This window comes from Pecten maximus, chromosome 7, assembly GCF_902652985.1.
Source record: "Pecten maximus chromosome 7, xPecMax1.1, whole genome shotgun sequence".
Classification (NCBI taxonomy): Eukaryota; Metazoa; Mollusca; class Bivalvia; order Pectinida; family Pectinidae; genus Pecten; species Pecten maximus.
The window spans coordinates 24,736,228-24,763,340 of record NC_047021.1 but is presented as its reverse complement, the minus strand read 5'-3'; the positions used below and the strand labels follow the sequence as shown (position 1 = coordinate 24,763,340).

Sequence of the window (27,113 nt, the reverse complement as noted above, 5' to 3'; positions counted from 1 at the left end):
ATTACCTGGCTAACTGTATACGATGTTCTCAGTTAAATTGTCAGACATCCGGGCAAAAGAGATTACGGATATAATTGGATTTCCGATCTGGGTATTAACGAGCACGGACCATTGCCATCTTCGTACGTGTTAAATTTGTCCTTTTATTGCAGGGCGTGTGATCTCTTCTACCACTTGAATTACTGTAATGATTGGTTCTTGCAATTATATGTTTTCAGCATGAGCACTTATTTGACAGTACCCCATTACACATCAGAGAGCCCAGTGATCACTACTGGGCAATGATCGTCCAAAGGCTTTCTGTCATCTTAATTGACGTATAATAGTAGAACCATTCTTCAATTAACCATTGCACGACTATTTGTCATCAACTGATGTTTTAGTTTGTGTGCTTATACATGATATAAACGATACACAAAGTCGTCAGAAAACTAAGCTATAGATCCTCAAATACATAAGAATCCACAGTTTTACACCACTTAAGTTACGATATTAAAGCTACAAGGTGAACAACACATTGCTAGAAACTGTGATACTCTGTGTGTTTTTGTACGGTTTTGGTTCCTTGTCTAATGTCAACGTGTGATACATATCTAACTTCAAACGGTTATTAGTCAACGTGTTATACGGTTATTCGCCATCCTGTCATAAATATGTACCGTTATACGGTTATTAGACATCGTGTGATACATATGTACCGTTATACAGTTATTAGACATATTGTGATACATAAATAGTGTTTTACTGTTATTAGACATCGTGTGATACATATGTACCGTTATTGGGTTATTTGACATCGTGTCATAAATATGTACCGATTTACGGTAAGTTGACATCGTGTGATACATATGTACCGTTAAACGGTTATTCGACATCGTGTGATACATATATACCGTTATACGGTTAGTTGACATCGTGTGATACATATGTACCGTTAAACGGTTATTCGACATCGTGTGATACATATGTACCGTTATACGGTTATTAGACATCGTGTGATACATATGTACCGATTTACGGTTAGTTGACATCGTGTGATACATATGTACCGTTAAACGGTTATTCGACATCGTGTGATACATATATACCGTTATACGGTTAGTTGACATCGTGTGATACATATGTACCGTTAAACGGTTATTCGACATCGTGTGATACATATGTACCGTTATACGGTTATTAGACATCGTGTGATACATATGTACCGTTATACGGTTAGTTGACATCGTGTGATACATATGTACCGTTAAACGGTTATTAGTCATCGTGTGATACATATATATTGTGATACGGTTATTTGACATCGTGTGATACATATGTACCGTTATACGGTTATTATACATCGTGTGATACATATGTACCGTTAAACGGTTATTAGACATCGTGTGATACATATGTACCGTTATACGGTTATTAGACATCGCGTGATAAATATGTACCGTTATACGGTTATTTGACATCGTGTGATACATATGTGCCGTTATACGGTTATTAGACATCGCGTGATACATATGTACCGTTATACGGTTATTTGACATCGTGTGATACATATGTACCGTTAAACGGTTATTAGTCATCGTGTGATACATATATATTGTGATACGGTTATTTGACATCGTGTGATACATATGTACCGTTATACGGTTATTACACATCGTGTGATACATATGTACCGTTAAACGGTTATTAGACATCGTGTGATACATATGTACCGTTATACGGTTATTAGACATCGCGTGATAAATATGTACCGTTATACGGTTATTTGACATCGTGTGATACATATGTGCCGTTATACGGTTATTAGACATCGCGTGATACATATGTACCGTTATACGGTTATTAGACATATTGTGATACATATATACCGTTATACGGTTAGTTGACATCGTGTGATACATATGTACCGCTAAACGGTTATTAGTCATCGTGTGATACATATATATTGTGATACGGTTATTTGACATCGTGTGATACATATGTACCGTTATACGGTTATTATACATCGTGTGATACATATGTACCGTTAAACGGTTATTAGACATCGTGTGATACATATGTACCGTTATACGGTTATTAGACATCGCGTGATAAATATGTACCGTTATACAGTTATTTGACATCGTGTGATACATATGTGCCGTTATACGGTTATTTGACATCGTGTGATACATATGTGCCGTTATACGGTTATTAGACATCGTGTGATACATATGTGCTGTTATACGGTTATTAGACATCGCGTGATAAATATGTATCGTTATACGATTATTAGTTATATCATATGATTATATCTCCATATGATCATACTCACATGTTTAAGCACCATTAGGTGGTCAATAAGGAACACACATTCGCTTTTGAACAGTTCCCACACTGCCTCTCGTCGCTTCCGCTCCATTTCGGACAGGCACATCTGTTCTGTCTGCTTGTCCGAGCTGGCTATAAGGTCCGACCAATGTAAACTCTGTCGCAAATCAGGAGTGAAGTGTTAACGTATGATGAACAATCAAATATTGTAAATATTTATGGATGGAAGGATAATGGGCAATCAGGTATCGTTAATATGTATGGATGGTAGGACAGTGAACAATCAGGTTTAGTAAATATGTATGGATGGTAAGACAGTGAACAATCAGGTTTAGTAAATATGTATGGATGGTAGGACAGTGAACAATCAGGTTCAGTAAATATATATGTAAGACAATGAACAATCAGGTTTAGTAAATATGTATCCATGGTAAGACAATGAACATTCGGGTTTAGCAAATATGTATGGATGGTAAGACAATGACATTCGGGTTTTGTAAATATGTATGGATGGTAGGACAATGAACGATTAGGTTGAGTAAATATGTAGGGATGGTCAATCAGGTTTAGTTAATGTGTATGGGTGGTAAGACAATGAACAATCAGTTTTAGTAAATATTTATGGATGGTAAGACAAATGTACAATCGGGTTGAGTAAATATGTATGTTTGGTAAGACAATGAACATTCAGTTTTAGTAAATATTTTTGGATGGCAAGACAATGTACAATCAGTTTTAGTAAATAGTTATGGATGGTTGGTTATTGAGAAATCGGGTATCGTAAATATATTTGGATGGTAGGACAATAAAAAATCAGGTTTAGTAAATAAGTATCGATGGTTGGACAATGAAGAATAAGGTATCCTGAATATCTGTAGTGGTATAAGAATTAACACAATCCGGTTTTGTATATATGTATAGATTACGGAAAAATGAATAATCAGGTATCGCAAATATTCAAGATTGCTAGAATAACACACGATCGCAAAAAACAAATTAAACATTGTGAGAGTCATCTTTTTTCCATATAGAAAAACGACTGATTAGTCTCCTTGGTGATTATGTTAATATCTGTGTATGGTTGGAGGGCGTATCGATTTCTAATTGTATGTCTGTACATATGTCCTGGGAAATTAATTATCTACAGTTTCTAAACATAAGTGTATAGAGTAGAAATATATGTAGGTTGACGAAGCCACACACCTTATACACAGCCAAGTAATTATCCTTAAACTCTGAAGGTTTCATCCCGGCCAGCACGTCCTCCAGTTTGGACAAGGCTTCCTTGCTCCTGGATTTCATCTGTCAGTAAGAGCAAAAGTCATTTTAATTATACTTTCCCTGTCTGACAGGTGTTGTATAGAAAGTTCCAGAATCCGAACCGAAATTGTTGGATGAGGAACTAGAAAATCTTTACGTTTAAGTGAAACAATAGATTTACCTATACCGGTACAAAGAAGACAAAGGACGTCTAAAAAGTGTTTAAACGTCAAGATCCAGTACGAGAACAATACCAAAGGTTCCGAAAGGTTCAGGATTAATCCATGTGCTCTCACGTTCTTAAACTGAAAACAGAATCTAACAATATTTAAGCTCATACTCACCAATTTCAACAATGAAAACGACTGCCGTCCTTTCTTGACATCTGGGTTAACAGATAAAGCTTAATGTTACTATAAGGATTAATTCTCGGCATTCAGATACATCACAATATATGTTGTAGTTAAAATCAAATTACATATGTACATGAACAGATTTGGTGTTTACGGTATAATATTTAGTTTGTGTATTCTTTAACGTCTTAAACTTTAAAAGGCGTTCGGAAGTGATACAGTGTGTGTCATAGTTTAAATCGCATGATAATCAAGTATTCCTTCAATTGATTTGTGGAAATATTCGAGGCTTCCACACGATGAATATATATGGATATTAAAACAAGGATAGCATACGCTGTTATATAATAGCTTTATCCTCTAGAAATATGAATGGGCTGTCAGGGTTTGAGAGGCCTGAGGTCTTACCGTCATTGATGGTTGACGTGGAACTTGAGCCGTGACGTAATGCGTGGAAATCGGCTACTGTGTTCCGCTTGAGTAGTTTCTTGTGGTGTTCTTGTACCAGAAGATCTCCCGGATAAATACTCATCGCCAGCTCTACGGAACTCCGACGCCGCCGTAACCGCTGTGCTATGTTACTAAATATAGTAAATAATATAATGGTACAGTTTACTTATATAAAAATGCAAATTAAATACTGTTTTGCTTTACTGAACTCCAACGCCGCGATATAGAACTATAACGATACGCATGGTAATCTTTTCAGAACTCCGATGACATCATTGCTTCAGGATTAAGATACTATTTTTGTCTATTATTTCTTGATAAGCTTTGGAGTTCGAACGATGTACATATAAACTAACCGATTTCCATAATTCGGTTGAGTTGGCTCTATTAACACTAAATGGTTATTTAAGAACGGCCTCATCTCGCATGCCAAGTGAGTGTATATGTTGAATGCGTGTGTTCGGATATGATATATTCGCTTTCCATAGTGATAGTGCGAACTGATGCCAAATTGTATACTGCAACAAAACTGACGTATTCTGCCGGTTAATTACAATTTCAAACCCAACTGATAAAAGAGCAATTGTGATTAAAGCTTTGATGATGGTTTAGGTTGATATGTGACTCACCTGGCACCCTCCCCCTCGTCACACGAGTTACTGGGGGATACATCTGGAGACAGATTAGTAGGTGATACATCTCCAAAGTTCTGTAATAACAAGTAGGGTTTTATTACTACATGTCGGAATGAACTCAAGGCTTAACGTAAAATAAATACAGAAGTATGCCCTCCGAATATGAAATATACAACATATGTCACTGGACCATCCTAAAAATGCGGGATAAAGAACGTGCGGGCACTAGACCTAGGCATGATTCAAAACACCAAGAAACAATGTTATCATGAATCAATACCCTACTTGGTGCTTTCACCTATCTCAAAAATATTATTTATTTAAGACATTACAATAGATATATATCAACACTCTGTCATAGAATATCTGAAGAATATGAAATTGGACTATTCCAATATGACAGTGGTTCTAAGATAACCCCGAATGCTTGCTATAACTACCGCCATTACAAATCTGTCGTTTTTGAATTGAATCAATCCTAAAGCAAACTGACAATTTTAACAAATGCACCAATAATTAAGTAATTAGAAACAGTGAGTACTCTTCATGAATTGACCAAAAAGCACCAACTTTGCCACCAATTTTATGAATTTCCGACAATGCTTTAAACCTCTCAGCCAATAAAGTTGAGACGCCCACTCACAAAAGCAACAAGCCCGTCCCATGACGTGACATAAAAATACAGAGAAAGACAAAAGACACACAAAATGCTAACTGCTACAGAGACAATCACTATAAACCCCAACGCCAGAATCTCAAGTTGGCAGACGTAAAACTAGTGACATTAACAACAGAATATACCGACATAATACATCAAAATTGGTAAAATGACGGCAAAATACGAACAAAGAATTGATAAAGATTTGCATGGGGATCCTTTAGAAATAGAACATGGAGGATAAGACCGGGTATTCCGAGAGGGCAAGCGTCTTCCTCTTCATGGAAGCATCTGTCATACTAATATAGATGAAATCCGGATAACATCTGCAGTATTGTTTTGTCGCAATGGGAGAACCAAAGAACAAATTATACAAACAATACAATAAGTATGCAGTATTAATAAAAGGCGATAAAAGCATGAACAAAACACAAACTATTGTCTATATATCCGCCATCTCAGCAACCGTCAAAACAATTCACAAAATATATTGCATTTCTCTTCAGCAAAGCCAGGAATATTGTAAACAAGCAGAATGCACAATGGATTATAATTCCGTGACAGAAACTCGACATCGTAAGGTGATTGAGAAAGAAGTGGAGAGGAAACTAATACGCTTCAATAAAGACCTGATAAGCATAATGTTTGTAATTCGACCAAACAAATATAAACGGATTATCCAATCTAGATGACATTTTATTATTTTAATAAAGGACGGTTTCAAGTGTTCTTTATTCATCTTAGCATCTTCATATTGATTTTTTGTTCTTCCATTCTTTCCGACTCACGGAATAATTTCTATATTTGTGTCTCATCCAGTATGATTAACTCTTAATACAGAAGAATAAATCAGAAAGGAACCTTTAAGGTGAAAATATGACATCCGGCACAGGGAACACCTAGTTTGAACGCTATTAGATTATCCAGCTTAATATACAATAGATAATACCCTAACATACAGCCACGTCAATATAAAGTTTTCTTTGACTTTTTATAGGTCGAAAGGCATTACGTGTCACTGGAGAAGAAGTGCGTTAATCTCTCAGAGAGTACTGATCGACGCCTCACCTGTCGTCGTAAGTTAATTCCCGAGGCAAACCAAATACGTTTAAGAACCACTGGTTTCCGTGGAAACCTATAGGTCAATAAAACGTCTATAACTGTCTGATGTAATAGTTTTCGTGGCCCATTTAATCAAGATAAACTTAGCGGATCAATCAGGTGGAGTATCACTTTGTCACAGCATCGATTATTGTCAACTAAAAGCTGGCAAACTCCGCTGTTTGACTGTCGGGGAATAGTGATGACGTCATCGTCCCTAATATAGATACATATCACCACTTATCTGTGAATATAAAGCCATGTATCAACACCAATCGAGTCTTTAATGACCTGGCTGAACAATTAATGACGAAGAAAAACAAGAACATTTAAAACTAGGTCAGACCAAGGTCTCTGTCACATTGTGGCAGTTCTCTTTGCGATTAACCAATGGGAGAGATACTTTTTATTTACATGTGTAGATGTAGCGGTAATAGAATAAGCACATTGGGGTTGTTTCAGTAGATAAACCTTAAAGGGTTAAGCAGTTCATTAGGCAAGGTACAGGGCCTTGTCAACTGTAACGTCATTCCAACTTGACATCCGAGATTATCCTCTCATTAGTGAACTAACACTTCCTCAGTATGTATTTAAATTAGATAAGACCTGGCTTAAGTTCAATCATGCTATCAAATAATGTCTATTATATATCTCAAATCAGGTTCGAGTTATAGCAATGAAATCTCAGGTTCCAATTACAAAAATGACCTCTCGGATTCCATTTATAACAAAGGCATCTGAGGTTCCAGTTATAACAAAGGCATCTCAGGTTCCAGTTATAACAATGACAGTTCAGGTTCCAGTTATAACAATGACATCTCAGGTTCCATTTATAACAATGACAGTTCAGGTTCCAGTTATAACAATGGCAGTTAAGGTTCCAGTTTTAACAATGACATCTCAGGTTCCATTTATAACAATGACAGCTTGCATGTCTGCCTTCGAGTACGTTGCCTTTTCTACGCACATTGTTGACTGTATGGGAGACATTTCTAGAGTGTATCTACCACAGGATTGAGATTTCAGATAACAAGGGGTCAAGAAATGACAAACCAATGTAGTCTACAAGAAATGGCCTTACGACCCAATTACAGCATTAGATGACATACTAATGATATCAATTAATAATAATAACTTTTTTTTAATTTTAATATCAATAATGTCATAACATGACGTGTAATGTCGTGACCTTATGAACTCTAAAGGGATAATTCCGACATAGTGCTGACCTTCGTGTCCACGATTGCTGCTCTTCGTCCCCGACGTGACAAGGGAGGTGACGGTTCACAGTCGCTCTCCTCAGATCCGCTGGTCAAGCTAAGAGAACTTCTCCTCCGGCTAATCTGTCAATATAAACCACGTGGTATTATGTGTACAGTTTACCAAACATGTCAAAACACACAGAAATAGTTAATACTGTACACAATGATAAACATGAATTGTACAATGTAGGTATGTTACGTACGCGTAACATGATAGTGTACAATGTTTATCATTGTAACTTGCATGCATACGTGTAATTTATGTGTATGACGTTTATCGTTATAACTTGCATGTACACGTGTAATTTACGTGTACGACATTTATCATAATAACTTGCATGCACACGTGTAACGTACGTGTACGACGTTCCTAAGAACAATGACTGCATGGTAGTTTCTACACCTCAATGCAATGATGTTTCGCCTCTGATTTTTTTTCTGAATACTATCAGTATCACCAATTGGGTCAAATAATAGACAACCTAAACAATAAGTCTTTGTACATTTTTGTAAATTAATACAAATATATATCAATCTGCTAGACATATTAATTTGGATATGGAATAATTGACTTTTATTTTCTTCTCTTACAAACAATGGAAATGTATCAATTAAGAAATCTGGTGGAATGCCAACTGCGCCCTAACGCAGAACGTTTGGCTGCAGTGCCATACAACATCCATCAGGCACCAACAAAAATACTCCTTCATCTCAATATGTCAAAGAGGAGGAAATACAAGTAAATGATGGCATTTTGATGATAAAACACGGTCCCTACTTCCTACCTTCTTCGGAACCGACAGGAAATTTTGCCCCTTGTGAGATTGGTAAACTTTTCCGTTCTGGGAATCTGAAAGAGAAGACCGAAACAAGATCAATCGAAAATCAATGCTTCTTGTGTAATGTTTAAATGGAAACAAACGGGGTGTACGTTTAGTCACGAGATTCAGTCGTTAACACACTCAAAACACAAGAGAAGCACGCCCACTGTTCACCGCTATCCTCCATCATTACGGGGTAATACCAACTCAGATGTCAATATCCGTCATTTTACTGTTATATAATTAGAAGTTGTTTATTATTTAGTTATCGTACATGTCAATGCATACATACATGATGGCCATGCCGTTTACTCAACAAGCATATATTTACATTGTTTATAATGGCATGCGCGGCGAAGCACTTGCGAAAAAAACACTGGAATGTATGGGTCATCTCAAATCTATTTGTTTTCACTTCATATCAAATCAGTTACTGATAAGCCATACGAATACACTGTATTTGGATTTTTATAATGTATTTGTATGTCATTCAAACGTGTCTATTGCTCGCTTCCTTTACATCAGCATACTCGTAGTTAGAATATCATTCTGAACCTTGTCCTAAACATGCATCCACCCTCTTGAGGAAGTACAGAAAAGTCCTTGTTATTTATATAGTCATTATAACATTTATATTTACCTATCCCGGAATGACAAAGTAGATACAATATCTATATCTACACATCTCCCCGACATTTCATAAAATTCATTTCCGATTACTTCAGAATTGATAAGATTTTTTATATTCAGCTTGCACGCCTTCGCGATCGCAATGTGACGTAATCATTCAAGCAATTTTTGTGTTTGTTTCCGCTCATAATTGATCTTTTTCCGTATACGGAAGAGTGCAGTAAGGTAAATAGAAATAACAAACTTCTCTCATATATGGTTTATAGACAGTATGAACGCTCACAGTATTACAGGAAATTAAAACTTACACGGTTTATGCTATCTTCCTGTAATACAGTGGGCGTCCATATTGCCTATAACTGAAAAGCAGTTTAATGCTAATTAAATTTGAAAAACAAAATCAATAGAGATAACCTGTAGTATACACAGAGACAATCTCGCGCGTGTAATGCTGGTATCTTTATATATATATATATATATATATGTGTGTGTGTATTTCAAAAGACCGTAATGTCCATTTACAGACTTGATAACGTATGAGCGTAACATCTTTCTGTCAGGTCTAACCTGAAGTTTTTTTTCTGGGAGAAGACTGATATAGGCTAAGCCTTTTGTCTGATTCTTTTAACAATGCTGTATTTGCATGCATAAATATTTGTATGTATTATATATGTATTGTAAATAAAACATTTTGAAATGAAATAACCTATGATAGTAACAATATATCTTCAAGACATATACTAGTAGTCTAAGTAAAGATAAACACGCCCACATGTGAAATATAATCGATATCAAGTCAGGTTACAAAACGCCAAACAAAATTAAAAACTAAATCTTCATATGAAACAGTTTTCTAACTGACAACTGCCGAGGGAGACGTTGAAACAGGAATATGACCAAGTTAAAATATTTGTTTTCACTCTGTTGAAAATGTGCATTTTCGTGCACGACAACGTCATTTGTTGTGCCTTTTGACAATAAACACTGGTGAGCGACTTAAAATTAATATTGTTAAACATTGATCTTCTAAATAATCCGGAGGTATACGTGATATTGTCTTTCGATTGAATACGAGAAGGAATCGTCTTTCGCCATGCAGGTCATGTCGGCCTGATACATGTAGCAATCACTCTGACTGACGCACCTTAATTACAGGCATTCATACGGGTTTTCATATGCCGAAAAGCGAGTAAAACTAGCGTCTGTTATGACAGTACAGTCTCATTTAATTACAAAACATGAATCTATATCGTCCAAAACGAAATACAGTGTGCTTGATTTTATTAATAAATCATATTTCAAATGACTTTTTGTCCAAACGAGAGCCACACGTGACTTGGTATTGTTTGTTTATATTTACCTCACTATGATGTCCTTACTCATTTCGGTTCAAAGCCCTTTTATCCGAAACGGAATTTAAATGGTAATAAGATTGCAGTGCAAATTTAATGACAACGCATGGCAATATCCTAATCTACAAAACACAGAACTGTATCGCTGATATTGTGTAGCTACACGTATGCTACAATGGCTATGTCTATAGATTACTTACCTTCCTCGGTCAACTTAGGAGGAACGGCCATGTTGGAATGAGGGGGAAATGTTGGAGATAGGACTAAGGTGTGACAGGGAAAGGTCTGGGACCTAACCTAATTATTGGCTGTGTAGTACAGGGTCTGGGCCGGGACAATTATTCCTTCAGTAACCCATTATCACAGACAGGTAGCTCTTAAGGTTACACGTGCGATGTCAATGAGACTTGACATTTCAGCCGACATCATTAGAGCACCCTCGTGTTCACGGCGTTCGGAGCATGATCGAATCACTTCATTATCATGTCTTTTAGTTACAATTCAAGAAGCATATGAAACTTTATAATAAAATACTAATTAATATCCTAACATTATAAACCGATATATATGTATCAGAGATTCAGCTGATACCAGACATTCATTTTCATGTTTCTTGCGACAAGACTCCATATAATACATGTTGTCTATCAAATATAGATTGCGGGTCCTGTTTAAGAGCTTGGAGTTTGGATATAATAATTTTGTTACCGAAAACGTTAACACAACTCGGACATGATCGGTAGCATAACCGATAAGTTGCCTGATTTAAAATATTTTAAGTTCGGGGTCTGTGTTCTTGAAACTATTTGAGCAAGAGTACAATTTCTTAAAAAGAAGGCTTGGAATCCAATTCCAGTAATGTCTCTCCATTTTAGAGAAATTTTATTTCAAATACATGCCTTACGTAAATCTCGGCTAAAGTAAATGGGGGGGGGGGGGGGGGGGGGGGGGGCGTAACCCAATGCAAGAACCATAACAAATTAAGAAAACAATCTCTTCTTCGATAGAGATACAGCATAAAAGAGTGGCTCACATCACCTTAAAATTCAGTACGCAATATTGCTATGATGAGATTATATAAGACCGCTTTGCACAACATGGGTCACTGTTGTCATGAGAATAACGTCCCTCGGTGACGTGTTACCCGGAAGGAAATATGTGTTCCTCACCTGGAAGCGGTTGGTCGTCCGCTATCAAGGAGTAAATACGGTTATGTGAGGAAGATATGGTTAGACATGCCATAAAGTGATTTTATCTAGAACAGATGGGTGTTCATTAACGTTAACGAGTCAGAAATTAGAACAGAAAGACGTTTAACAGTGAAGTAACATTCATTATTGAATTAACAGAGAAGGGACGTGTGCACTTAAACGAGGGTCATGTCCACAAATAATCATGGAGGATTTATGCACTAATCACTCAGCATATTTAATTGAATCTTCAATCCGTGTTTTCTTCTTCTTCGTGTTTGTAACAGGGACACAATACCTAGTTTTAATTACAGCTGTCGACTCACCGGAAGTTTCGTCCGAGTCCGACGTGACAACCACTCCCGGCACAGAATGGAAGATATCCGGTGAAACTCGTGGCGAGGCTAAGACTTTCACATAACCATTTTCATTTTCGTTGTTTGTCGTCAATCTTCTCAAGTCTCCACAAAGTTTAGAAACCTCTTCTTCGGACACTAGACTGTTCTCTCTTGACACGTCAAAAGAACTGTAAACAAAAAGATACCAAAACATTAATTCAATTGAACAAACATCAACTATTACAAGAAAAACAAAACAGATCCCGTATATAAAGTTACCCAGTGTCGAAATCATACATTTTTGGACAATTCATGTTGTGAACGGTTGGTACATTTTCATACGAAATTGGGAGCGACCACAAATCACCACTGCCACGCGTATGTTAAGGCAGGTCCTGCACCATTGTGTTAACATTCCCGACAGAGGCACAGTTTGTATAAATACTCAATTGGTATGCAATTGTGAAGTAAAGCGCTGTTTCACAGGAGGGTATCCGTGGTGTAATTGAAGCAGTATTTATTTCTACAGAACACATTCTATACAAAAGCTAACGGAGATTGTTCAGTGTAAACAATCTAACGATGTAAGGAAATGTCTGTCGATAGCGTGAACTATGGAATCATAGCTTCGCAGTTCATCATCTGCAGTATACACTGATGTGTGTTGTAGTATCTAGATCATCACTACACGTGTTTTAACGGATCGTCAATACATTTTTGTCTTTTGTTTTAGAGATCATCACTACACGTGTTTTACCTGATCATCAGCATATTGTTCCGTGTTAATATTGATATGTTTGACCAATATATATTTATCATTATTTGTAATTTTGAGTTGTAAATGATCCTTATCGTTCGTGTCGTTTTTATTTGTACAGATTGTCACTTAAAACATTTGAACGCTTTAAAACACTTTGACGAAATACATGTACACATAGTTCCAGTCGTTTATCAAAATTTCACAATGTTTTGTAATTGATCAGAAGCAGGATACAAACATGATGAATAATGATTTTATCCCACGATTTGTCCATGTACTCATGTCCATGATGAGAGCTCTATTATCTGTCACGTGGTCTGACAGGTGAACCCGGTGAAGCCAACAAACAAAGCGTCATTAGCCAGCGATTCCCAAATGAAGCATTTGTTGTAGCGGTTATCGCGGGCTGTTATTGGTGACATGGGATTTCTGATTGTCGTTGAGGACACCCACACGGACTAAACGTGACAATCTAATAATCGCTAAACCATCACTTCATTTGTATCGCACATTATGTATTGTTGCGCAATTTCCATGTTATAACTGTGATAACGTTTCTATTCATCAGTACATCCGGGTAATTCTAGTGGATAAAAAAACAGGTTTCTAATGCTGGGTTTACACTGGGCCGCGATGTTTATCCCCTCCACGACTTGAAGGAAGTGTGGTGAGCGTGGGGTCATTGACTGGAAACATCGTGGTCTTGAAGAATCATGATGATCGTCAGTATTGTCACACACCTTTGGACTGTCAAAACTTTGTCATGATTATCTTGATTAAATGACGAATATTGTGCGAGCAACAAAGCCAGAGTAAATTTCTCACGATTGCCTTCATTAGATGGCAAAGGTTGTTAGAGCAACAAAGCCAGAGTAAAGTTGTCACGATTATATTGATGGGATGACAAATGTTGTGAGAGCAATAAAGCAGTAGAGTAGAGGATGTTGATGAACGGAAAATACACTAATTGAACCAATACTGTAATTCTAACTCAAAATCGATCAGACGAGGGCAAAAACCAACAAAGAATCTATATTTAAATTGAGACCCTTTGAAAGGCAACAGAAACATAAGACCAGGAGTCCCGGAAAGCTAAGCGTCTTCTGCCTCATCGATGACACTCACCATACAAAAGTTTATGATTCAAAGATAGGTTCGTGTCAACATGAAAACAGTAGCATGCTTACATTATAAAATATAAACCAAATAAGATGGTTAATCATGACGGTCCCGCTCAAATCTTGATCATAATTCGAAACAAACCTAATCGAACTTTGTAAATGTAAGAGATCGAAACATAAAGTACAAACGGTACAATGTAAAGCACCGTGGTAGTATATCCTGGTGATTGTGTGAGGACTTGAGTAAACGAAATGAAAATCATGACAGACCTTCACAGAAGTAGTAACAGGACGTATTGAGAATGTAGGAAGACTTCGAGAGAGAAAAAGAAAGAACTATCGTGCAATAAATCGGTGAGCTCCACGCGTTTTTTTTTTTTTTTTTAATCGTTGTGTTCGTGGCGGAGTGTGTTACATCACACACTTAGGAGATGCTCCGTGCGATCCTACGTCTTGCTTTGTATAATTTCCCTTTCATACTTTACACAGTAGATACATATATGACTTAGATGTTAAAACATATATTGTCATTATGACAGAACCGTGACCACCATAACAATAACACAGTCAACCTTTCCCCAACGACGGAAGAATAATCTCTTTTTACATCACGCGTTTGATACTTTTATTACAAGATATAAAAAAAATCTTGGGAATAAAATACTAAACTCTGCTTTGCCTGATGCCACTTTATATGACTAGTTAATCGTGTTAGTTCGCCCCCTGATTCATCACGCTCACGATATCTTGTAGCGCGGGTAACTCCCACGCACGTCAAACCACAGAAATATGTCCAGACTTAAACTCCTCTGTTGACAGCGACAGTGGCACAAGTCAAGTGTTTAACGATTATTCTGCGAACTCAAAACTTTTACGTTATTTGTGTCTGTTTTAACTGGACACAGTAAGTGATCGGTGATTTGGTTGTTTACTAAATAAGAATTTGGTGAATCGTTACTAAGGTAGTGGGACTGGGGGTCCTGTCCCCGACTACGTGGGTTTTATTTGATTACTCTGGTTTACTCTCACAGTACAATCTCTCGAGCGCTTTCATTCGGGCCAAAAAGAGTGATTAATATAAGTTGTGCAACTATTATAAAATAAAGTAAAATATGAACGGACACAGCACTCAAAAGAGGAAGCAGACAACAAGCACCAAACTAGGGCAAAAATCAATTAACCTCAAAATAGATCAAGAAAATCTCGAGATCATCAATTCTTAGAAAAAAAATCTGAATGCCAAATTGATAATGGGACTCCATTGCATCTATTGTCTGAGAGGTTAATCGTTGTTTGGGTTTATTCAGACGTACTCGTCAATATGTGCCACTTTCAGCCAGATTGATACTGTTTTCCTTGTATCCCCTCACTTTGTGGTTGTATTGTGTGGAGCGGATGTTCGTTAAACTTTAGAAGCTTTAGACGCACCATTTGGTACATCTAAGGAAATACTTTGGTTCATGGGATGGTTGGCAATCAATGACAACTGTTTATCTTTATACATCATCACGTCACGGTCCGGCAAAAATGTATTCACCTTTCACTTTTACAAGAAAAGCAATTCTTATATGTGTATCCTCTTTTCCTACTCGACTTAGCATTATCAGGATTTTCCATGAACAGGTCCGATAGGTCACATTTCTATGGGGACTTTATCTTCCATAAGGGACGTTGATACCAGAGGGATGCCTTGGCTATCTTCCTCATTCAGGGGTTCTGTCCTTTATATATTGATCTTCTCACTTTGGAAAAGTCACGACAAAAATTGATGGCTCGCCTGTCGGCCATCATCATGACAAGTTATTTTTGAAACGTGTTCAACACTACAGCGTGGTATCCACTGTTTATAATACCACTAGGACTGAGATTTAGGGTTATTACAAAATAAATATATAAACCACTTACCTGTAAGTAAATAGGTCTTGATCCTGTGTTTCATGAGAGTGTGAATAAGGATTTATGTTCTATGGCTTCATGCTTTAATGAACGAGAGTGAAATGACCGTGTCGTGTTGGTCGAGAGTGTAAATAAGGATATTCTATGACCGTGTTGTGTTGGACGAGAGTGTAAATGAGGATATTATATGACAGTGTTATGTTGGACAAGAGTGTAAATAAGGATATTCTATGACAGTGTTGTGTTGGACGAGAATGTAAATAAGGATATTCTATGACAGTGTTGTGTTGACCGAGAGTGTAAATAAGGATATTCTATATATAATGTATATATGACAGTGTTATGTTGGTCGAGAGTGTAAATAATGATATTCTATGACCGTGTTGTGTTGGTCGAGAGTGTAAATAAGGATATTCTATGACAGTGTTATGTTGGACGAGATTGTAAATAAGGATATTCTATGACCGTGTTGTGTTGACCGAGAGTGTAAATAAGGATATTCTATATATATATGACAGTGTTATGTTGGTCGAGAGTGTAAATAAGGATATTCTATGACAGTTTTATGTTGGACGAGATTGTAAATAAGGATATTCTATGACAGTGTTATGTTGGACGAGATTGTAAATAAGGATATTCTATGACAGTGTTATATTGGACGAGATTGTAAATAAGGATATTCTATGACAGTGTTGTGTTGGACGAGAGTGTAAATAAGGATATTCTATGACAGTGTTGTGTTGGACGAGAATGTAAATAAGGATATTCTATGACAGTGTTATTTGGACGAGAGTTTAAAAAAGGATATTCTATGACGGTGTTATGTTGGACGAGAGTGTAAATAATGAAATGTATGACAGTGTTGTGTTGGACGAGATTGTAAATAAGGATATTCTATGACAGTGTTGTGTTGGACGAGATTGTAAATAAGGATATTCTATGACAGTGTTTTGTTGGACGAGAATGTAAATAAGGATATTCTATGGCAGTGTTATGTTGGACGAGATTGTAAATAAGGATATTCTATGACCGTGTTATGTTGGACGAGATTGTAAATAAGAATATTCTATGACAGTGTTGTATTGGACGAGAATGTAAATAAGGATATTCTATGACAGTGTTATGTTGGACGAGATTGTAAATAAGGATATTCTATGACAGTGTTATGTTGGACGAGATTGTAAATACGGATATTCTATGACAGTGTTGTGTTGGACGAGAATGTAAATAAGGATATTCTATGACAGTGTTATTTTGGACGAGAGTGTAAATAAGGATATTCTATGACAGTGTTATTTTGGACGAGAGTTTAAATAAGGATGTTCTATGACGGTGTTATGTTGGACGAGAGTGTAAATAATGAAATATATGACAGTGTTGTTCTACGAGTGAAATATGGATATTCTATGACCCTGTTGTGTTGGTCGAGGGTGTAAATAAGGATATTCTATGACAGTGTTATGTTGGACGAGAGTGTAAATAAGGATATTCTATGACCCTGTTGTGTTGGTCGAGGGTGTAAATAAGGGCATTATATGACCGTGTTGTGTTGGACGAGTAAAATAAGGATATTCTTTATGACCGTATTTTGTTGGACGAGTAAAATAAGGATATTCTATGACCCTGTTGTGTTGGTCGAGGGTGTAAATAAGGGCATTATATGACCGTGTTGTGTTGGACGAGTAAAATAAGGATATTCTATGACAGTGTTATGTTGGACGAGAGTGTAAATAAGGATATTCTATATGACCGTGTTGTGTTGGACGAGTAAAATAAGGATATTCTATGACAGTGTTCTGTTGGACGAAAGTGTAGATTAATAGAATCTTTCACCCCTTTTTGGGGTGAGATAGGGGGATCTCAACCCGAGGAGGGAGATTGTTAAATTCCCAAACACAAGGCTTGCCTTGTGTTTGGGAACTTAACAATCTCCCCCCTATTTCATCCCAAAAAAAGGGGTGAATGATTATTTTTCTCTTACCATGTTTACCAATCGTAGTGCGAACTAAATCCAAACGTATGTAAACAAGATCACGTGGACGGCGGATGACTGTTGTGATAAGGCTGCAACAGAAGCTTTACACCTTATGATGTTGATTTCATACAAAATATAGTTCCGATTAGCTTGTAGAATAGAACACCAAACACTCAGTTAACTCTGATAATTAATACTTATTCTAATTTCTTATGTGAATAATATTAATATTTAGCATTCAAAAGTTCCGGGACAGGTCATAGTGACGTCACCCTATGGAGAACAAGAGCACGTTCAAAGAGCACGTGTAGCTTGTCTTTTCCCTAGGGTGAGTAAATCTAACCCCGGTAAAACTGCAGATATCCCTGTCCAGGATGAGAGAAAATGAAATCTATGACAGTGTTGTGTTGGACGAGTAAAAATAAGGTATTCTATGACCATGTTGTATTGGTCGAGGGTGTAAATAAGGATATTCTATGGCAGTGTTATGTTGGACGAGATTGTAAATAAGGATATTCTATGACCGTGTTATGTTGGACGAGATTGTAAATAAGAATATTCTATGACAGTGTTGTATTGGACGAGAATGTAAATAAGGATATTCTATGACAGTGTTATGTTGGACGAGATTGTAAATAAGGATATTCTATGACAGTGTTATGTTGGACGAGATTGTAAATACGGATATTCTATGACAGTGTTGTGTTGGACGAGAATGTAAATAAGGATATTCTATGACAGTGTTATTTTGGACGAGAGTGTAAATAAGGATATTCTATGACAGTGTTATTTTGGACGAGAGTTTAAATAAGGATGTTCTATGACGGTGTTATGTTGGACGAGAGTGTAAATAATGAAATATATGACAGTGTTGTTCTACGAGTGAAATATGGATATTCTATGACCCTGTTGTGTTGGTCGAGGGTGTAAATAAGGATATTCTATGACAGTGTTATGTTGGACGAGAGTGTAAATAAGGATATTCTATGACCCTGTTGTGTTGGTCGAGGGTGTAAATAAGGGCATTATATGACCGTGTTGTGTTGGACGAGTAAAATAAGGATATTCTTTATGACCGTATTTTGTTGGACGAGTAAAATAAGGATATTCTATGACCCTGTTGTGTTGGTCGAGGGTGTAAATAAGGGCATTATATGACCGTGTTGTGTTGGACGAGTAAAATAAGGATATTCTATGACAGTGTTATGTTGGACGAGAGTGTAAATAAGGATATTCTATATGACCGTGTTGTGTTGGACGAGTAAAATAAGGATATTCTATGACAGTGTTCTGTTGGACGAAAGTGTAGATTAATAGAATCTTTCACCCCTTTTTGGGGTGAGATAGGGGGATCTCAACCCGAGGAGGGAGATTGTTAAATTCCCAAACACAAGGCTTGCCTTGTGTTTGGGAACTTAACAATCTCCCCCCTATTTCATCCCAAAAAAAGGGGTGAATGATTATTTTTCTCTTACCATGTTTACCAATCGTAGTGCGAACTAAATCCAAACGTATGTAAACAAGATCACGTGGACGGCGGATGACTGTTGTGATAAGGCTGCAACAGAAGCTTTACACCTTATGATGTTGATTTCATACAAAATATAGTTCCGATTAGCTTGTAGAATAGAACACCAAACACTCAGTTAACTCTGATAATTAATACTTATTCTAATTTCTTATGTGAATAATATTAATATTTAGCATTCAAAAGTTCCGGGACAGGTCATAGTGACGTCACCCTATGGAGAACAAGAGCACGTTCAAAGAGCACGTGTAGCTTGTCTTTTCCCTAGGGTGAGTAAATCTAACCCCGGTAAAACTGCAGATATCCCTGTCCAGGATGAGAGAAAATGAAATCTATGACAGTGTTGTGTTGGACGAGTAAAAATAAGGTATTCTATGACCATGTTGTATTGGTCGAGGGTGTAAATAAGGATATTCTATGGCAGTGTTATGTTGGACGAGATTGTAAATAAGGATATTCTATGACCGTGTTATGTTGGACGAGATTGTAAATAAGAATATTCTATGACAGTGTTGTATTGGACGAGAATGTAAATAAGGATATTCTATGACAGTGTTATGTTGGACGAGATTGTAAATAAGGATATTCTATGACAGTGTTATGTTGGACGAGATTGTAAATAAGGATATTCTATGACAGTGTTGTGTTGGACGAGAGTGTAAATAAGGATATTCTATGACAGTGTTATTTTGGACGAGAGTGTAAATAAGGATATTCTATGACAGTGTTATTTTGGACGAGAGTTTAAATAAGGATGTTCTATGACGGTGTTATGTTGGACGAGAGTGTAAATAATGAAATATATGACAGTGTTGTTCTACGAGTAAAATAAGGATATTCTATGACCCTGTTGTGTTGGTCGAGGGTGTAAATAAGGATATTCTATGACAGTGTTATGTTGGACGAGAGTGTAAATAAGGATATTCTATGACCCTGTTGTGTTGGTCGAGGGTGTAAATAAGGGCATTATATGACCGTGTTGTGTTGGACGAGTAAAATAAGGATATTCTTTATGACCGTATTTTGTTGGACGAGTAAAATAAGGATATTCTATGACCCTGTTGTGTTGGTCGAGGGTGTAAATAAGGGCATTATATGACCGTGTTGTGTTGGACGAGTAAAATAAGGATATTCTATGACAGTGTTATGTTGGACGAGAGTGTAAATAAGGATATTCTATATGACCGTGTTGTGTTGGACGAGTAAAATAAGGATATTCTATGACAGTGTTCTGTTGGACGAAAGTGTAGATTAATAGAATCTTTCACCCCTTTTTGGGGTGAGATAGGGGGATCTCAACCCGAGGAGGGAGATTGTTAAATTCCCAAACACAAGGCTTGCCTTGTGTTTGGGAACTTAACAATCTCCCCCCTATTTCATCCCAAAAAAAGGGGTGAATGATTATTTTTCTCTTACCATGTTTACCAATCGTAGTGCGAACTAAATCCAAACGTATGTAAACAAGATCACGTGGACGGCGGATGACTGTTGTGATAAGGCTGCAACAGAAGCTTTACACCTTATGATGTTGATTTCATACAAAATATAGTTCCGATTAGCTTGTAGAATAGAACACCAAACACTCAGTTAACTCTGATAATTAATACTTATTCTAATTTCTTATGTGAATAATATTAATATTTAGCATTCAAAAGTTCCGGGACAGGTCATAGTGACGTCACCCTATGGAGAACAAGAGCACGTTCAAAGAGCACGTGTAGCTTGTCTTTTCCCTAGGGTGAGTAAATCTAACCCCGGTAAAACTGCAGATATCCCTGTCCAGGATGAGAGAAAATGAAATCTATGACAGTGTTGTGTTGGACGAGTAAAAATAAGGTATTCTATGACCATGTTGTATTGGTCGAGGGTGTTAAAAAGGATATTCTATGGCCGTGTTTTGTTGGACGAGTAAAAATAAGGATATTCTATGACAGTGTTGTGTTGAACGATAGAGTAAATAAAGATATTCTATGCAGGGTCTGTGTTCGACGAGAGCATAAATTACGATATTCTATTACGGTGTAGTGTTTGACGAGAGTGTAATGACCGTGTTGTGTTGAGTGAGACTCTATATAAGGATAGTCTATGATGGTGATGGACGAGAGTTAAAACGTTGAGCACTGCTGACATCACTTCTACTCATCACGCTGATACATCCCGCCATCATACCCATACACTGTAGTTATTATATATGGCGATATGTACTCATTTTACACATAAATAGGCAAAGAGGTCGCGTATTCATCATCATCAGCGTCTTCCAAGACAGAGGGCCTTAAAGAACGGAGCTGATGGTATTCCTAGAGATAATCACAATCCTTTTATATAGACATTAGTAATAATGTTGAAAGTAAGGAGTTTCTGTCTATAATGACGGATGTAGTGGTGGTGTTCCCTACCAGGCACTTAATGTTATACATAGATTATGTATATATGGACCCAAGTCTGAGATTGATGCATTATATACAGAGAGAAAACTATTAGGGCCAAATACAAAACAAACATCCGGAAGTATGCTAAACATCACAATTACAACCGAAGTCGGTCAAATAATTCAGGAAATGACGTCAGTATAACATTGGAGCAATTTTGTGAAATAGCGAATCGCCATACAAGACGGTATTTTAGAACCGTTATAGCTCTGTGGTGTGAATGCAACAATTAATTACCATATGGTCATCGTCTTTTCCTCATTATCAAAGGCAAATTCATGTTGATGCATAGTAGACTGACCTGTCATACGTGACAATAGGGGGTACAACCTTGGGAGAAGTTTATACCGATTAGGTAGCATAATCACAAAGTCACCCGTACAAGTCACTGCAAGGACACATCGTGATAACAAAGACATGTCACCAGTTCATGGAGAGGACACGTCATCAGTTCATTGGTAACAAGGACACGTCATCAGTTCATGGGTAACAAGGACATGTCATCACTTCATGGGTAACAATGACATGTCACCAGTGACCAGTACATGGGTAACAAGGACACGTCACCAGTTCATGGGTAACAAGGACACGTCACCAGTTCATGGGTAACAAGGACAACGTCACTAGTACATGGGTAATTATAACAACGTCACTAGTACATGGGTAATTATAACAACGTCACTAGTACATGGGTAATTATAACAACGTCACTAGTACATGGGTAATTATAACAACGTCACTAGTACATGGGTAATTATAACAACGTCACTAGTACATGGGTAATTATAACAACGTCACTAATGTAAATGTAAGAACAACAGGGGAACTATGCACAAGTTACACGCCAATGTAAATAGTGTAACTACTACTTATTGCAACCTGGTAGTGCAGTGATCAAGAGGCGGACCTAAATCAATACTTGTGTATTTTATAATACATACAGATATTTCACAAAAGGCAACAGCAAAAAGTAGCTTTTCACCAGATTTAGAATCCAGTAGGAAGCGTGTAGCCAAAACTCTTATAATGTAATGTATATACATTTGTATGTATTTGCGACTAGCAATGTAAAATGATCGCTTAAAATTTACGTGAAATCAATGGGAATGAGTACCTCGGAGTGCGGATTAGTTACCACCTATCCGGATCCGGATCAGGCTCCTGTTAAGATTACTCTGAATAGCCTTACAAAGGAAAGTGTTATCTGGTACGTATGATTAAGGCTCGGCCACTGTTAATGGCCGTCTTGCCATTTGACCGAAAGCCGATTTGTCCCAAGTAATCAGAGAGACCATCTGGCTGCATCGAACACTCGACTCCATGCTCATCTCTAAGTCACGGACAGAAATCTATTTTCGCATTAATTTCCCACTATAAAGTAAGCCATTCGTCACAAAACCTCACCGGAAATCGATTTCTAAGAAATGACATTTTCATTAATTGAACTTGGACAAGGTTCCTGGACATTTATCGCTACATAAACAGTGTACATGTACTTCTCTCCTGTAGAGATCGCATGACGAATGCCAAAACCAAAACGGTTTACATGTATTTAGCTACAAGTTTCAAACCGATCAAACAAGTACTGTCGATGAAGGAGCGTCTCACACGATAGGTCCGTGTCCTTCGTTAAAGGATAAACATTTTAGAGTACCGATCAGTTGTCACGTTACTATAATAGACGTCGATGGGAACCAATTTACCTGTATTCTCTTCAGACACACGAGTCGTGTATAATTTGAGGTCAATCAGCAGATAAATTTCAACTTATTAAATTGCAGATAAAGTGATCGCATGAGTCGTACATACAGATTGAAGTTTTTTTGTTTTTTTTTATTGGTAATGTTAAGTCGAATGTTCTAAACCTGGAAAGTGTTTTTTCTTTCTTTCTCGATACAATTTCATCGAATAAGTCCTCTAATTGTTGACTAGTTTTGGAAAGTGGACAGTTATTGCAACGAGAAGATGTATATATTTCATAATCCCATTATTTATTTAATTGATCAATTAATTTTTGTTTGATAATACATATTATATAATCCGTATTGTCTGTACATGTATTTCAGTGATTCCATAAATCATTAAACCCAGTATAATAAAAAGTATACATACCAAAAGTCATACCATTTGTAATCAATTTGTCCTTTCGATTGAAGTTTTTTTATTAGAGTATATAAAATTCTTGATAGCAACATTGAACATAATTCTGGTTTCATAGTCTCCTTAGTCACGGGTGATATAACTACCTTAGTAACGGGTGATATAACTCTACCTTAGTTACGGGTGATATAACTCTACCTTAGTTACGGGTGATATAACTACCTTAGATACGGGTGATATAACTACCTTAGTTACGGGTGATATAACTCTACCTTAGTTACGGGTGATATAACTACCTTAGTTACGGGTGATATAGCCCCACCTTAGTAACGGGTGATATAACTTTACCTTAGTTACGGCTGACATATCTCTACCTTAGTTACGGGTGATATAACTACCTTAGTTACGGGTGATATAGCCCCACCTTAGTAACGGGTGATATAACTTTACCTTAGTTACGGCTGACATATCTCTACCTTAGTTACGGGTGATATAACTACCTTAGTTACGGGTGATATAGCCCCACCTTAGTAACGGGTGATATAACTTTACCTTAGTTACGGCTGACATATCTCTACCTTAGTTACGGGTGATATAACTACCTTAGTTACGTGTGATATAACTTTACCTTAGTTACGGGTGATATAACTAACTTAGTTACGGGTGATATAACTTTACCTTAGTTACGGGTGATAAATCTACCTTAGTTACGGGTAATATAACTACCTTATTTACGGGTGATATAGACCCACCTTAGTTACGGGTGATATAACTTTATCTTAGTTATGGTTGATATAACTCTACCTTAGTTATGTGTGATATAACTACCTTAGTTACGTGTGATATAACTTTACCTTAGTTACGGGTGATATAACTAACTTAGTTACGGGTGATATAACTTTACCTTAGTTACGGGTGATAAATCTACCTTAGTTACGGGTGATATAACTACCTTATTTACGGGTGATATAACTCTACCTTAGTTACGGGTGATATAACTCTACCTTAGTAACGGTTGATATAACTTTATCTTAGTTATGGTTGATATAACTCTACCTTAGTAACGGGTGATATAACTACCTTAGTTACGGGTGATATAACTTTACCTTAGGTATGGGTGATATAACTCCAGCTTAGTTATGGGTGATACAATGTATATCTCTACCTTAGTTACGGGTGATTTAACTCTACCTTAATTATTGGATGATATAACTCTATCTTTGTTCCATAGATATCATAACTCCCTATTTTAAAATAATATTTGCATTTTTAAACCAAACCTTATACACATGTACATGTAAGCGCAACTGAAGTTAAACATGAGCCCTCACTAACCCGAAACTGAGATCCATGGCTGATGGAATCAACGATTTACATAGAACACCTTATGATATCCTTCGATCTGGGTCTGATAAAGGTTTTATCGAATGAGTCATCTGCTATTGGGACCATACTGTTAACACGTTGATCTGAATCACTATAAAATCATTGCAATAATTCCATCCAAATTTCAATTTGTCTAAGAGTGCTCACTGGTAAGCATCCTTATAAGTAAAGGTAGGAGTCAGGCTGAGGGATTTTACAATTCGGATTCTGCAAATCAGATCATTACATTCACGAAATGTATTTTGACAATGGTTAGCGTTTCTGTGTCCGAAAGATGGTTGTTAAATTAGAACCGAACTTTGGCCGCGTCTCCTAGGCCTTGGAGGTAGGGCATGTGGCCACATCAATTAATACAACTAAACAGTTTCTCTATGATGTTTTAATGCAAGTTACTTGAAGGATTTTGCTCTTGTTAAAATATACAACTTACCTAAAAAAAACTAATTTTCCAATTAAGTGTCCAAAACACATTTGTAATAAGCATGGAATACAGCCTTGCAGAAATTGGGGATGAACAATTATGGAATGCATAGCTGTTAATCAAACATGTTCGGACCTTTTTTATCCAATTTCCGGAAGCCTAATCAAACGATTATAAAACAGCGAGTGTTAGTTTGGCTGTTTGTTCGGGACTGTTGTTCGTGCGATGTTGAAAAAGAACCATTTTGCAATTGGAAATTGTATATTTCAAATTAAATAGTTTCTGACATGCACAATGTCAAACATAGCTATCCCTGTCCTCATCGCTGCAGTGAAATGAAAGTAACGGACAGGTTTAGCATCAGCTTAATACGAAAATCTACTTTGTACCATAGCTTTATAACCAGCTGTGTATTTTGTTTCCTATAAACACAAAAGGTCAACCTTTGTGGAGTAGTGACAGCATCGAAATGAACTACATAGTAAAAAATCCGATAGTTTAGAAAAAAAATACTACTCGAAATACTACCCGTTGTCTTGGAAATGAGATATTACTTGCGGAGATACAAATGTCACAATCGGTTAGCGCGTTTTTCCAAAGCAGTTCAGAAGATAGACAGGTATTTTTCATTTGCAATATTGACTAAGTAGTGATAAAGGAACAAGTTACTATCTATTTTATATGTCGAGTAGTAATAACGACAGTACAGACAAGTAAATTGTCGAATTTTCGAGGCAATCTGCCCCTTTATCAAGACACAGGTAAATTACATACGATCACATATAGACATAGAACATGGAACAGTTACACAAATATAGTAGGTATACACAACAATAAATATCGTAATGTTGTAAAAACGACCCCCCTCGGCCGATAATTAATTCGCCGAGGGCCTATTATGATTAATTAGGAATCATCTTGGGTGGTGTACAGCTGGTAAAAGTAAATGAATAATAAATAAATAGATGAATAAATAAATAATATAACCGAAAGGTTTAACAAAATAACATCGCGGGTTGATTCGATGTGATGGCAGCGCGTGCTATGTCGTGAATGTTTTTGTTATTGTTTTTTACGCGGTATGTACATTTCGTCCCGCAAATCTCGGCCCAAACAGCGGGTAGCAGTGACAAT

At 36.8% G+C, this 27,113-nt stretch overlaps 1 protein-coding gene across 3 annotated transcripts in view; it reads right to left on the bottom strand.

Annotated features, from left to right (window-relative positions):
* The window catches only part of LOC117330335, a 104,971-nt gene that overhangs the window by 11,604 nt on the left and 66,254 nt on the right, over positions 1 to 27,113 (bottom strand). For all 3 annotated transcript variants that reach the window (XM_033888544.1, XM_033888545.1, XM_033888547.1), the window contains exons 3-10: positions 12,349 to 12,548; positions 8,815 to 8,879; positions 7,997 to 8,110; positions 5,003 to 5,082; positions 4,332 to 4,504; positions 3,915 to 3,955; positions 3,514 to 3,612; positions 2,315 to 2,467 (exon numbers count right to left, since the gene is read on the bottom strand). In XM_033888544.1, coding sequence (XP_033744435.1) covers positions 2,315 to 2,467; positions 3,514 to 3,612; positions 3,915 to 3,955; positions 4,332 to 4,504; positions 5,003 to 5,082; positions 7,997 to 8,110; positions 8,815 to 8,879; positions 12,349 to 12,548 — 925 coding nt within the window. The remainder of the gene's footprint in view (positions 1 to 2,314; positions 2,468 to 3,513; positions 3,613 to 3,914; positions 3,956 to 4,331; positions 4,505 to 5,002; positions 5,083 to 7,996; positions 8,111 to 8,814; positions 8,880 to 12,348; positions 12,549 to 27,113) is intronic.